The sequence below is a fragment of the Gopherus evgoodei genome, chromosome 12 (assembly GCF_007399415.2).
Source record: "Gopherus evgoodei ecotype Sinaloan lineage chromosome 12, rGopEvg1_v1.p, whole genome shotgun sequence".
NCBI classification, from domain to species: Eukaryota; Metazoa; Chordata; order Testudines; family Testudinidae; genus Gopherus; species Gopherus evgoodei.
In genome coordinates this window covers 33,064,232-33,077,407 of record NC_044333.1, presented here as the reverse complement: position 1 = coordinate 33,077,407, position 13,176 = coordinate 33,064,232, and the positions used below count along the sequence as shown (strand labels likewise).

The 13,176-nt window shown below is 38.5% G+C and overlaps 1 protein-coding gene across 3 annotated transcripts in view; it reads left to right on the top strand.

The window, feature by feature from the left end:
• The window catches only part of CMC2 (C-X9-C motif containing 2), a 43,989-nt gene extending 31,116 nt beyond the window's left edge, over nucleotides 1-12,873 (top strand). For all 3 annotated transcript variants that reach the window (XM_030581253.1, XM_030581254.1, XM_030581256.1), the window contains 2 exons: nucleotides 4,587-4,658; nucleotides 12,635-12,873. In XM_030581253.1, coding sequence (XP_030437113.1) covers nucleotides 4,587-4,658; nucleotides 12,635-12,721 — 159 coding nt within the window. In that variant the 3' untranslated portion in view covers nucleotides 12,722-12,873. The remainder of the gene's footprint in view (nucleotides 1-4,586; nucleotides 4,659-12,634) is intronic.
• Nucleotides 12,874-13,176: the final 303 nt, after the last annotated feature.

Below are 13,176 nucleotides of genomic sequence, written 5' to 3'. Positions count from 1 at the left end.
GATGTACAAGAGCCAGGTGGGGACACTCTGACATTAGCACATTTCTTCTCCCTCCCCCCCGCGCCCCTTCCCCACTGCACAGCAAACAGAAGGCTCCTGGGAGCAGCTCCAAGGCAGAGGGCAGGAGCAGCACATGACAGTGGGGGGAGGGACACCTGAACTTCCTGGCAATTGATAGCCTGCTGGGCAGCTGCCGCACAGGGAACTTAGGGGACCTGATGGGAGGCTGCCGGTTCACCTTGGTTCCAGGCCCCCACCGCTAGCTGCAACAGGCTGCTCTTTCTGCAAGCAGGGGACAAAGCAGGTGGCTACCAAACAACATTATAAGGGAGCATTGCACAACTTTAAATGATCGTGTTCTCTAATTGATCAGTGACGTAACAATGAAACAAGGTTAACCGGGATGACTTTAAGTGAGGAGTTACTGTATTAATGTGTTTCAATCAAAAGTATATACAGACATACAAAAATATGAATCTGTGCTGAAGTTTTGTAATATGTTTTGTGCCATGTCAAAAAATCAACATTGGTTAAGAGTTGAACCTCTATCCTCGGGAGCCAAATATTTTTATTGCGTTCTAGGTGAAACCGTGTTATTTCGAACTTGCTTTGGTCTGCTGGAGTGCGCAGCCCCCTCCCCCCCGAAGCACTGCTTTGCTGTGTTATAGCCGAATTTGTGTATTTGTTTTGTTTTTTTCAAAGCCTTCTTATGTTTCATTCTTCAAATTTACTAACTGCAAAATAATACTTGGATTTCTAAATGGGCAGGTATGGTTGTACAGAAGTTGTAAAACATTTGGGCTGAAACTTTGACAATCAGTGTGTCTGCATGGGAATATTTCTGTGCTGCTTCATTAGAAATAATTTAGCTCTTTCTCATACTGGAAAAAATGGTTGCTAATACTAAAAGACTTTAGCAAGAGGAGTGTAATATTTACTTTTAAAAGAATTTTGAATTCTTCTAATTCAGGAAGACTAAAACCTCTGGAAGATAATCAGTGTCCATGTATGTACATATATACGGTAAGCACGTTTGCACTTGGATGATGCACTGTATCTAAATATAAATGTAAATCTATAACATTTTTGTAATTGTAAAATATTGTATATTTTGACATACTGTAAACAACTATCTAGTGCTATAATAATGCACTACCGCGCAAAAACAAATTTACATCCCTGCGAAGGCTTAATTTATGTGCTAAATATTGGCCCTTTTATACTGTGTGATGAGTTGTTTGCTGTTGTGGTATTTAATAATGGTGAGGTAAGCTGTAATGTCCAGTACTAAACATAAAGGGCTGAGTTAAGGGTAACAATTGCAGTCATGACCTGTGAATTTTTTACCATTTATGTGTGGAGGTGTTCACTTGTGATAATCGGACCCCATTCGTATTTTACTTAATCTGCAGGACAGAGTCAGGAAGGGTTGGCTATTGGTATGTTCACGTGATTCACAATAAAGATAACTCATTTTGCTAAAGGGATTATGTTATGGCTATCTGGGGTGGGGGGTATTGTAGCATAACACTTATTTTCAAATTTCTTCCCTCCCCCTAAATAGGGCTCTGTGGAAATCCTACCATTCCAAATTTATTGAATTAATTCTGTCTGCCAACTAAATTTCTTAGTTAGAAACCCCATGAACCAAATGTTTATATGTAAGGAAGAGACTTTAGGTGACGGTGTGAGTGAACTACAGCATCTTAAATACTCTGCGGAGTATTCATGTTGAGTAGATAGCTTGCAGCATTGCACCTTGGGAAGAATGGAGTAAGGCTAGCATGAGAGCTCACACAAAAATCAAAGTGCAGATATAGGGTATATTCTGTTAATAATTAAACAAAGTCTGTACTAGTTAAAATGAAAATGTTCTTTTTAAACATGATTTGCTTGTAGTAGAGTACAAATTGGGGAGATATTTTGGACAAGCACCACACTCTTATGTGGCTGGGATGGTATGCAGTTTAATCTGAAACTAGTTCTGGATTTACCTCTTAAAGCTGTGAAGGAAAAGCAGTATACACATGCTGTGTGTGATGCCATCTGATGTCCTCCTATTAAGTACAGGAAGGTATAAACTAATTAATTATAGCACTGCTACAGTGAAGTGTCTGTCAGCATCTTCATTAACCCCTTCCTATTCCCAGGAGTCTGTAACTCTGAAATTTGTAACTATGGCTGAAATTTGACATGCACATTAATGGTGTCCCACCCCACATATGTGTAAATCATATATTTGCTTATAAGTCACAGGAATGCAAATAAAAGTATTTACTACAATTTAAACAAGAAGTAAGTGTCTGGTTTCTATTGTAAATAGCTTAGAGTTCAACAGTCAATATTTTTTCTTCATAGAAGCTTATTTTTGTAAAACTAATTACTAGCCTGATTTATTGAAAACAACAGTTAACATGGTCTCTGTATACCACACATACAGGCTAATATATGCATACTTCAGCAGAGATGTATTGCTCTTCATTAAAATACTGTGGACTTCACCATACTTTTTCAGTTTCTGTGCTCCTTATGGCACCTCCATGTTGAATGGCGTGGATAAGCAAGTTGGGGTATAAAGGCAGTTACACTAAAAGCCCGTCTTTTTTAGAGGCATCTCTGTGTACCAAACCCTCTTTGTACTGTTTTTTGTTTCACATTCTATTTTGCTACAGATGTGTTCTGCACAAGGTGGGCTAAGCAGACTCAGTCTAGCCTATGGTTGCAAGTATTTTTGAATCTGAGTTTTTGTAAGTTTTTGAGTAATTTGGGTGTCTTAGGGCATAGCTACACTTGCAGATGTAGAACGCTGTGGGTTAAACCCGCCTTCGTAGAGTGCAGTAGGGAAAGTGCTGTAGTCTGCCCACACTGACAGCTTCAAGCGCACTGGTGTGGCCACATTTGTGGCACTTCCAGCAACATTAGGAACGGTGCATTATGGGCAGCTATCCCAGCATGAAAGTGACTGCAACATACTTTTCAAATGGGATGTGGCGGGGTGGGAATGTGACAGGGAGTATGTTGTGTATATGTGGCGGGAGAGAGAGTGAGTTTTTGGGGTGCTGAGAGTGTGTCGGCATGCTGTCTTCTAAGTTCAGACCCCCCCCACACACACTCAAAGCAAACAGTAAATGTTTGCTTTTTTTCGTAGCTGATAAGCAGCTGACTTCTCCGAAGTGGAGCTTTGAAAGGGCATTTCCGCATTCCTGCAGCCAATTTCACAACAATGACAGGAGTGGCCATTTGACTTAAGGGGATTATGAGACGTTTCTGGAGGCTGATCACAGCACAGTAATGCAACACCTCATTCACACTGCCACCACGGCGCTCTAGTGGGAGCGTCGCAAACGTTATTCCACTCGCCAAGGTGCAGTAGCGCTGTAGCTGCGGAGTCGGAGCGCTCTACGTGCCTTGCCAGTGTGGACGGGGAGTGAGATAGGGTGCCCGGGGCTGCTTTATTGCGCTGTAACTTGCAAGTGTAGCCAAGGCTTTATATAACATTCTACTATCAAACCACTTGGTACTGTCATCTTGATTATCATTCTATGAAAATGGTACTTTTAGGGGGTGCAAGCATGTTTTAGGACAATGCACTTTGATGTGACATGGCTTCAAAAAGTTTTTACTTTAGATGCCATACTTTCATGGCAGACACTTGACTTATTTGGGGAAGATAGCTATAGAGAGTCAATCAGAACAATGGCCATAGTTTCCCCATCAGTATCTTAGAAATGGGATAAGATTTAAATATATATAAAGCCCCAGAAATTGCCGTGATGTGACTCTTAACCAGAGTGAATGCAGTCTCAAGTCATGGGCTTGGTGAAATGGGAAATTAGGGCTGATCTGAACGGTGGGTTGGAGGGGCTTACCTTCCATTCTATTTTGGGCTATGTCCACTTCTGTAGTACCAATCTCCCTCTGTATAGCAGCTTCACATATTTTGGACAAGCAGCACACTCTTATGTGGCTGAGATAGTATGCAGTTTAATCTGAAACAAGTTCTGGATTTACCTCTTAAAGCTGTGAAGGAAAAGCAGCGTACACTGTGCCTTATCCTGTGGATTGAGCACATCCCCTCCACAATGGTTGCAGGTTCTCTCTAGTCAGAAGAATCTGTTCCAGAGACTTTTACACACACGAGCAGTTCCACTGAAACTAGCTATATTGTTTGGTGAGTAAAGGTTACAGAATTGGCCTTAAAGTTAAGAAGTACATACTTTAAATATGTTGTCAATAAGCTACGCGTCTGACTTCAATTTGTATATCTTATTTAAGAGTCTGATCCTGCAATCTGTTGAGTGCCTCCTAACACGTTGAACAACTCCCAGTAAAGTAAACAGAAGGGTAAGCACCATCAAAGTTTGGGCCCTAACTGAGTAACAATGCTTCCATAGAAGTAGCTCTGATTTTTAGATAGAGTAAATTATCTTGAAACTCAGCACACTTCTACAAGGGAGGAAGTGAAAGGAAGAATAGAACACAATATGTGCTACAAATAAATTTCTAAGATGCTGTAATGCTTTTCAAGCAGAAACTTTGAATTATATAACGTAGCAAATTGTGTTTTCTCTCCCATAACTATTTAGCACACCTTTTTGAGATTTTTTGGCCACTGCAATGACCTTGACCGTGAGATGCGGAAATGCTTAAAGAAGGAGGTAAGGTTCTAACTTCAAATGTAACTGAAACATGTAGTTTTCAAAGGTTATATTAAAGTGGATAGCAACAATGCAGTTGTGTCTTTTATCTAGTATTTGTTGTGAGAAAGGTCTCTGCATGGAAAATCGTATGTGCAAAATGAGAGACTAGGTAATGACCCATCTTTGCAAGGATACAGAATCAAAGTCCTTTGTCAGCAGTCTTATTTCTGTAATCAGTAGTAGGTTTCAATCCTGAAAATGGATCCCTGTGGACAGACCTCTGAGCTTGCCCCGAACACTGCGAACGCCAACAGAGTGCCATAAGGGCATAGATGTCCACCTTTGTGGATCCAGTTGCAGGATAGTGGCCTAACTTTTTTGATACTTTTTCAGTTAAATGTAGACTCTGATATTGTATAAAGCACTAGTTAAAATAACCATTGAGTAAATTTTAGAATATTACTCATTCTTCCATAAAATTGAATCAGTAATTATCCATTTTCTATCTTGCTACCCTTACTTTGGGTTAGCAGCACTATTAAATAGCTCAGAAGTACATTATGTACTTTTTGATTCACAAATAATTATAGTATTTTTTCCATTCTCTGTATCACCCAGAAAGATCTTTTTTCATTAACACTCTTGTTTGGCAATTACACTGTTAGTTGCTTGCTTTGTAAGTGTTTTTAAGCTTGACAATATGTTGGTCCCTCTTCAGCAGAAATGTTAATTCAGCTCTAGTGCACATGAAAACAGAACTCATTGTGACATCATGTTCAAAAGAAATAGTGCCTCTTCCACTCCAGTGTTTATTTTTTATACCAAAGGCAGGAGTCTTTTCTAGAGATCCAAAAGTAGGCAGATATGTAATCCCGCCCCCCCTCCCAATGCATCTCTAACAAAATAAAATGCTTCCAAACAGGAACTGATTAACGTTTCACAGATTTTTCCTGCTTAAAAAATTAAAAATAAAGCAAATTTCCTTGGTATTTGCTTTTCATAGGATACCTATGTGTGCATTATACAACATGAAACGGAATGACCAAGTTCTGTCTGTCAAGCACTACTTGAGTTATTAGCTTCAGTGAACTATTCAGTGAGTCGCAGAATTGGGCCTTAAGTGATTCCTATAGATACAACATTCCTGCTCAGGACTCTGCTTATTACAATACTGTACTGCAGATAAAAGAAAAATGAAAAAGTTTAGTTAATAATCCATAGTGGAGCACCAGCTCTCCTGTAGCTAGGGTTGAGAAGCCATTTGTGCTTCAAGGATGAGTCTAAGTACTCCAAAATCTGCATGGTTACTCGGCTAGCTTTGAAACTCAGCATACCTCATGGAGATGCAGGGTAGACTTATGATCCAAATTTGGGGTCATTTTTTTTGTTTAGATGAATTTAGTCTTTGTCTAGTTCCCTTGCATCTGTTTATAACATTCATTACTGAAAGCTACTTGACTTACTTTCTATTAACATTTGTTGTTATAAGTTATTGTAACATTTACAGTTTACAGTTGAGGTTAGAATTAGGGTAAACTTGTAGGCCCAGTTATCACAACAGGATCCACTCTCATCTTTACACTTGTAATGTCATGCCTGGTTGAGAGAACTGGTATATTCAGAATTTGTGTGTGTCAAATGATAGAATGCAGAATTGTGCATATGCAGAGTTATATGTGCTAAGTTAGTGGCCATGTTCTGAAAATGTGGTTTTGAAAAGCCAAATACTGAACAGCCAGAATTGCTTGCCCTGCATTATCAATCTGTGAGAATGCTACTTCATCTGCTTGAACTCTCATGGCATGCTTTAATAAACCTTCTCAAACTATATGAAAAATAAGAATAGATATTGTCATGGTGCCTAGAGTGGGTCACAGCTAAGAATGCCAAACTCAGGACAAGCTGTCAGAAAACAGGACAGACGCACTCAAACTGGTGGTATATTCTACAGTTAGATTTTACTAAGCCAGTAACAAAAGCGTACCCCTGGATCACTATATTAGTTTTACCAAGGAGTCACATACAGCCTCCTTAGCATTCCAGTCCCTTATAATCACCTAGACAACTTGGATTGTATGATGTAAGGTTATTAAATGCAAAAACCACCACACATTAGGTTCTTCTGGTCCTAAAGGACCAGTCACTCACCCCAAGTCTCACCAAAAACAGCTATTAGCCACTCCTTAGTAAACTAACCAAAGATAATTGACTAAGAAAATAAATGAGTTATTGAAGAGATTAAAACATAGATTCAGAGTCTGTTAGAATCCTTTTCACAAGTCCTCATGGCTTCCCAAAAATCAATTCTAGGAATCTCTGTCCATATGCTTAGAACTCTCCCTGCCAGAGTTCAGGCAGTCCAGAAATGAATCAGAGATAGCAGGATTGTTCCCATGGTACAGTATTTGTAGTTGAAAGTAACTCAGTGAGGGTTACTATCACAGCATTGGTTTTTCCCTGACGAAGAATAGGTAATGCAGACAGTTTGTGAGTCTCCATTGTTAAACCAACGACCTTTGCTTTGAAGTTAACTGCCGACTTCTCATGCATACACAAATAGTTCAATTACACCGATTTACATTAGGCAATTGCTGGCCATTCATCAAAACATGAACAGATAAGTGAAGACAATACAGGAAATATTGATTTGTTCCATGCAGTGTATACGCATCTTTGACCTTAAGGCTAATTGAGTATAGGATATAGACAGATGTAAACATACAAGCAATATTTTCCTTGATTTCTTATCAACATCAGTGAGAGGGCTTATGTCTCCCAGCTAATTTAACATCCCTTTGACACCCAAAAACAGTTGAAATGGCCAGATTAAAGGCATGTCAAGAGGCATTGCAATGTAAAGGTTACACACAGGTGAACTGAAGTATATAATTTACCAATCTTCCAGTACAATTCTAATTTTTTTCCACTGAAAGAAAGTAGACTGTGAAGTATCTGCTCCCTTAAATTATGGCTACAGTGATATAATAGTGTAACTGCAACTTCCTAAAAGGGTCAGAAGCTTGTTGGTGTAATTAGTTGGCAATTTCAAAATATCTTATTTGAAATTACAGTAATGAATATACATGGGTGGAAAAAACAGAAAAAAAACCCATCTGTGAATTAGTATGTACTTTAGAACCAGCAGAATCGAAGTACCACACCAGAAGATACTACTTTTTTTCTTGTGTCTTATCAACATGAATGGTAAGCATATAGTATCAGGAACAATGTACTTTAAAAACAAAGCTTCTCTTCTTAAGCAAAAATACAAATAGCATACAATGATGGGAAGCTAAATTTAAACCATATGCTATAAAGAAATATGTACTTGAGGTGGGGGAATACTATTTGCCATAGTTTTCTTCAGTATTGGAGAGGGGTTGTAGTTTTGTTGTTTTCAAATGAGGTCCGGGTCCATGATTTCTTGGGTGGTAGCCAGGTATAAATATGAGCAATATTCTGTCATAAAGTAGGTCCATTTTTCTATTTTCAAAATCTTTGAATTTACTCACACAGTGTGGCTTTTTAAATGTAACTCTTCTAGTACTAGTCTTTGTTAATTTAGGAAGCTGTGTAATCCTTTGACATTTGTGAGTGGGAATATACATCTTACACAAGGAGAAATCATATACAAAGTGGTTTGAAACTGTTCAGATATCACTTGCATGTAATATCTCAGTCAGTGTGACATTTTGTGTGGTTATAAATGCACTTCACTTCACTTCAATCAAAATCTTATTTGGGGACAAACCAAAATGCTTTCGTTGTTAAGACCTATTGCCGCAGTACTAGTTGTGGAGGCAAATTCTGGGAGGATCTTTCTTCCTAAGGACAGCATCCAAAGAAAATTTGTATTTTTTATTGGCCCTTGACACCCAGTGTGTGTTTATATTGGAAGACGCAATAAATCGATCCCCGAACTCCGGAACTCCACTAGGGCGAGAGGTGGAAGCGGAGTCAACGGGGGAGCTGCGGCCATCAATCCCGCGCCATGAGGACGGTAGGTAAATCGAAATAAGATACGTTGACTTCAGCTATGCTATTCCCGTAGCTGAAGTTGCATATCTTACATCGACACCCCCACAGTGTAGACCAGGCCATAGGTCAGCTTAAATACACTGCTCGGGAATGTGTGGATTGTTCACAGCCATGACCAATGTTGCTAGAACGACCTAATTGTCTAGTGTAGACCAGGGCTGAGTTTAAGAAATATAAAAAATATTTTATTATAAGCACTTTCTAATTAGGTATTGGTAGTCAGTCCCCCTTGTGGATCTGCTTTTAAAATGTATATAACTAAACTGGCAATACTTAAACTTACGGCTGTCTGGAAGCTATTGTAGCAGTAAACAATTTGTTGCTCTTTGAAAGTTAGAAAAGCATTGCAGATTCAGGCAATTGCTTAACACAGACTGCATTTTTCTAAATTTAACAGGAAAATAAAAATAGTTTGGGCCCAGTTGTAGAAAACAGTGATGGAAAAGACCTACCTCAAGTTGTCTAGACTCCTATTAATGCTAAAGATTATCCCCAAAAGTATACTTGTAAGTACATTGTCTAGTCTAGTATGAAATTCCTCAAGTGAAAGGTTTTTCATCACTTCTTTGGCAGACTATTGCACAGTTGAGTCTTTCTCTATTGAGACCTTTGAGGACTTGTTAGGAAAGTGGGGCTGAATGCGGGAAAGTTTCCTTTTCACTATGCTCCTTTAGTCATCCTAATCCATTTCCCCCTTTTTTAGTCTTCGTACTTCTCAGATATTCAGAGAACTATCACTTTTACTTGGTTTTGTAATTGTGCTAAATCATGCTGTTTTGATTTATGGAGAAATTATATCTAATGCCTCCCTACTCCTGTCCCAACCCCCCAGTCTTTTTTGATTTTGTTGTTGTTGTTGTTCTTCCTGAAATGTATCAAGTCTTTGTGCACTGGGGTACCCAGAAGTGTACATAGTATTCTAGGTGTGATCTTACTTGTGCCATATCATCAGACATGTCTGGAATTTATTTAAATATGAATGAATGTCCTGGAATAAAATGAACTTGAGAATTGAATTGTGTAAGCTACAATTTCCTACATGAGCTTACTGAGCTCTTGCCAGTTCTGATGTTAGTCACCAAGACTGTCTGTTGTGGTCATCCAAGACACCGAAGGTGGCCAAATCTCTTGTGCATTTGTTCCAGACTGCATGAACTTCATGGGGTTATTCCAATTTGTTTCTGGCTCAGCTGAGATCAACAGTAACACTTGAGAGATGAGTTTTTGGAATGGGACATTGTCAGGCATCCGGTCATGATCATTGGATCCTTTAAGCTGAAAACAAGGCTTTAGGTGTCATTGCAGGGAGATTCTGTTAATATGGCATGTCCTAGCAGGCTGGCTCCTGTTAATGTCCAGATTGCTGATAGGGAATGTGTTGCTCAGCCATTGGGCTACTAAAGGAATATTATAACTAGGCTAGGCAGAATTAGATTTTTTTTTTTAAATAATTTTGGCAGATAATAGCAATGTTTGCTTTTAAGCATTTTTTTCTATTCAACTTAAATTTTCACAGTTGCAGGAAATTGAGGGTAGGGTCAGACAGTAATTATTTAATTTATTTATTTAATGACAGTATACTTTGAGGTTAAACAAAGTATTAAAGCTTTATAACAAAACACAAATTGTCATCATCACATATCCAGATATACAAAGTAAATATTTTAAAATCAGACTAAGTGCTCCAACAGTATTTTTGTTACCTTGCCTATCTGTAAATTTTGGTTATCACTGAAAATAATTTTTTCGTCAACCCATGTGTGTGGTGAAATCGATGTTTCCCGACAGTTACCAATAAAATCTAATCCTTCAAAGCCTAATTTATAACCATCATCTGCCTAATAAAATATACCAGCAGGAGCATAAAGTTGTCGTATCTTTTTGGCTTAGAAATGCATATGTGTGGATCATAGATACTTAAGTTACAACAAGGACAACTTCATGTCCAGGATGGCTCCACTACTTTCTGCATCTACATCTTATCATTAGGGAGGAATTGTCTGGAGCAGTGCCTTGGCATGGTGCTTACGTTCTACACAGGTGCACCTCTTTAAGTATCTTCATGATCCAAAGATAGCTATATTTCTCATCCGTGAGATGGCTTGGTAGATAAGTTTCCTCCATAAGCATGTATGCTGTACTATTACTAGAATTGTTGTTCAGTTTTTGTACTAATTTCAGACTGAGAAAAATGCTTTTTATTATGAAACAGACCCTTTGTTAATTTTAAAGTAAACTGAGTCAATACAGACATGAAATAATGAAAATAACATTCAGTGCAAGCATAATTTGTAGGGCTTTCGATTAATCGCAATTAACTCACGCAATTAACTCAAAAAAATTGATCACAATTAAAAAATAACAATCGCCATTTTAACCGCACTATTAAACAGTAGAAAACCAATTGAAATGTATTAAATATTTTGGATGTTTTCTACATTTTCATATATATTGTATTCTGTGTTGTAACTGAAATCAAAGTATATTTTTATTACAAATATTTTCACTGTAAAAATGATAAACAAAAGAAATAGTATTTTTCAATTCAACTTATACAAGTACTGTAGTGCAATCTTTGTTGTGAAAGTGCAGCTTGCAGATGTAGATTTTTTTTGTTCCATAACTACACTTAAAGAACAAAATGATGTAAAACTTCAGAGCCTACAAGTCCACTGTCCTACTTCTTGTTAAGCCAATTGCTAAGACAAACAAGTTTGTTTACATTTACTGGAGATAATGCTGCCCTCTTCTTATTTACAATGTCACCAGAAAGTGAGAACGGGCATTTTTATATGGCAGTTTTGTAGCTGGCATTGCAAGGTATTTATGCTCCAGTTATGCTAACCATTCGTATGCCCCTTCATGCTTCAGCCACCATTCCGGAGGACATGCTTCCATGTTGATGACTTTGTTTAAAAAAAAAAAATGCGTTAATTAAATTTGTGACTGAATTCCTTGGAGGAGAATAATATGTCCTCTGTTCTGTTTTACCCACATTCTGTCATATATTTAATGTTATAGCAGTCTCGAATAGTGACCCAGCACATGTTGTTCATTTTAAGAACATTCCCTGCTGATTTGACAAAATGCAAAGAAGGTACCAATGTGAGATTTCTAAAGATAGCTATAGCACTCAACTCAAGGTTTAAGAATCTGAAGTGCCTTCCAAAATCTGAGAGGGACGAGATGTGGAGCATGCTTTCAGAAGTTTTAAAAGAGCAACACTCAGATGCAGAAACTACAGAACCCGAACCACCAAAAAAGAAAATCAACCTTCAGCTTGTGACAGCTGACTCAGACAATGAAATGAACGTGCATCAGACTGCACTGCTCTGGATTGTTACTGATCAGAATCTGTCATCAGCATGGACGCATGTCCCCCTGGAATGGTGCTTGAAGCATGATGAGACGTAAATATCTTGCAACGCTGGCTACAACAATGCCATGCGAAAGCCTGTTCTCACTTGCAGGTGACGTTGTAAACAAAAAGTGGACAACATTATCTGCTGCAACTTGTTTGAGCAATTGGCTGAACAAGAAGTTGGTCTAAGTGGACTTGCAGGCTCTAAAATAGACATTTGTTCAACTTTCATAATAGAGACTGCACTACAGTACTTGTATTAGATGAATTGAAAAATACTATTTTTTACAGTGCAAATACTTGCAATCAAAAATAAATCTAAAGCGAGCACTTTACACTTTGTATTGTAATTGAAATAAATATATTTGAAAATGTAGAAAACACCCAATAATATTTAAATAAATGGTATTCTATTATTGTTTAACAGTGCGATTAATCGCTCAATTAATCTTTTTAATCGCTTGACAAACTTAATTTGTCAGTCAAAAACACTTGTTTTCTTCCCAAAAACACTTGTTTTCTTGATAAACCTGTGCTGCATTTTAAATTCAGTGACATAATTTATCTATTATTCATTTATTTCCTTGTCTTCCAGTATCAAGAAAACCGAGCCAAGAGCCGGGCACATGCTGAAGAGATGTGTCAGAGGCTCACTAATGCTTCAAAACACTCTGAGAGCTGAGCTATGTTGCAGCTGGACAGCTATACATCATATGGACATTTGGCTGAAAGCTGAAGGAACATCTCTTGTTTTGTCTTCTGTACACTTGGATATAAAATGCTATTTACTCAACTGCTAATATTTGTAATAAAAATTTCTGAAGTTTACACTTATTGCTGACCAAGATACTTTAATTGTTTGGCGAGAAATTTAGTCACAGTTTCTCAAACAGGGGTCGCTGCTTCTGTAGGGAAAGCCCTTGGCGGGCCGGGCTGGTGTGTTTACCTGCCCCGTCTGCAAGTCTGGCCAATCGCGGCTCCCACTGGCCAATGGGAGTTGCTGGAAGCGGCGCGGGCCGAGGGACATACTGGCTGCCGCTTCCAGCAACTCCTATTGGCCCGGAGCAGTGATCCGTGGCCAGTGGGAGCCGTGATCAACCGGACCTGCGGACGGGGCAGGTAAACACACCGGTTCGG